Here is a 309-nt window from a genome sequence, read left to right as displayed (position 1 = left end):
TATATATATCATATTCCTTTGTATATACAGGATTAATATTGATGAGAAGTGAGTAATATTTATTTCATAAGAATTTTTCTATTTATCAATTTATTATTAATCATAAGAGAGGTGGCATATGAATGTATTTCATAGTCCAGTACCCTAATCAGACAGTAACATGTCCATTTGATTCTTCAGAGGAAGATGACTGCAGTCAGCACAGCACTCAGTTTAGAAGCCCTGGAGGAAGGATTCCAGAACAAGATTTCTGCTTTACAGGTTAGGTCTTCTAAACTCAGGTTACTAATTAATCTGTCTGTCTGTGTC

The 309-nt window shown here is 33.3% G+C and overlaps 1 protein-coding gene across 1 annotated transcript in view; it reads left to right on the top strand.

The window, feature by feature from the left end:
- Positions 1-186: 186 nt before the first annotated feature.
- LOC119593520 (spindle and kinetochore-associated protein 1-like) overlaps positions 187-309 on the top strand; it is a 2,368-nt gene continuing 2,245 nt past the window's right edge. The window contains exon 1 of the mRNA XM_037942482.1: positions 187-261. Within this exon, the coding sequence (XP_037798410.1) occupies positions 187-261 (75 nt within the window). The remainder of the gene's footprint in view (positions 262-309) is intronic.

This window comes from Penaeus monodon, chromosome 32 (assembly GCF_015228065.2).
Source record: "Penaeus monodon isolate SGIC_2016 chromosome 32, NSTDA_Pmon_1, whole genome shotgun sequence".
Classification (NCBI taxonomy): Eukaryota; Metazoa; Arthropoda; class Malacostraca; order Decapoda; family Penaeidae; genus Penaeus; species Penaeus monodon.
The sequence above is the reverse complement of the archived record's forward strand: the minus strand, read 5'-3'. Positions and strand labels throughout refer to the sequence as shown.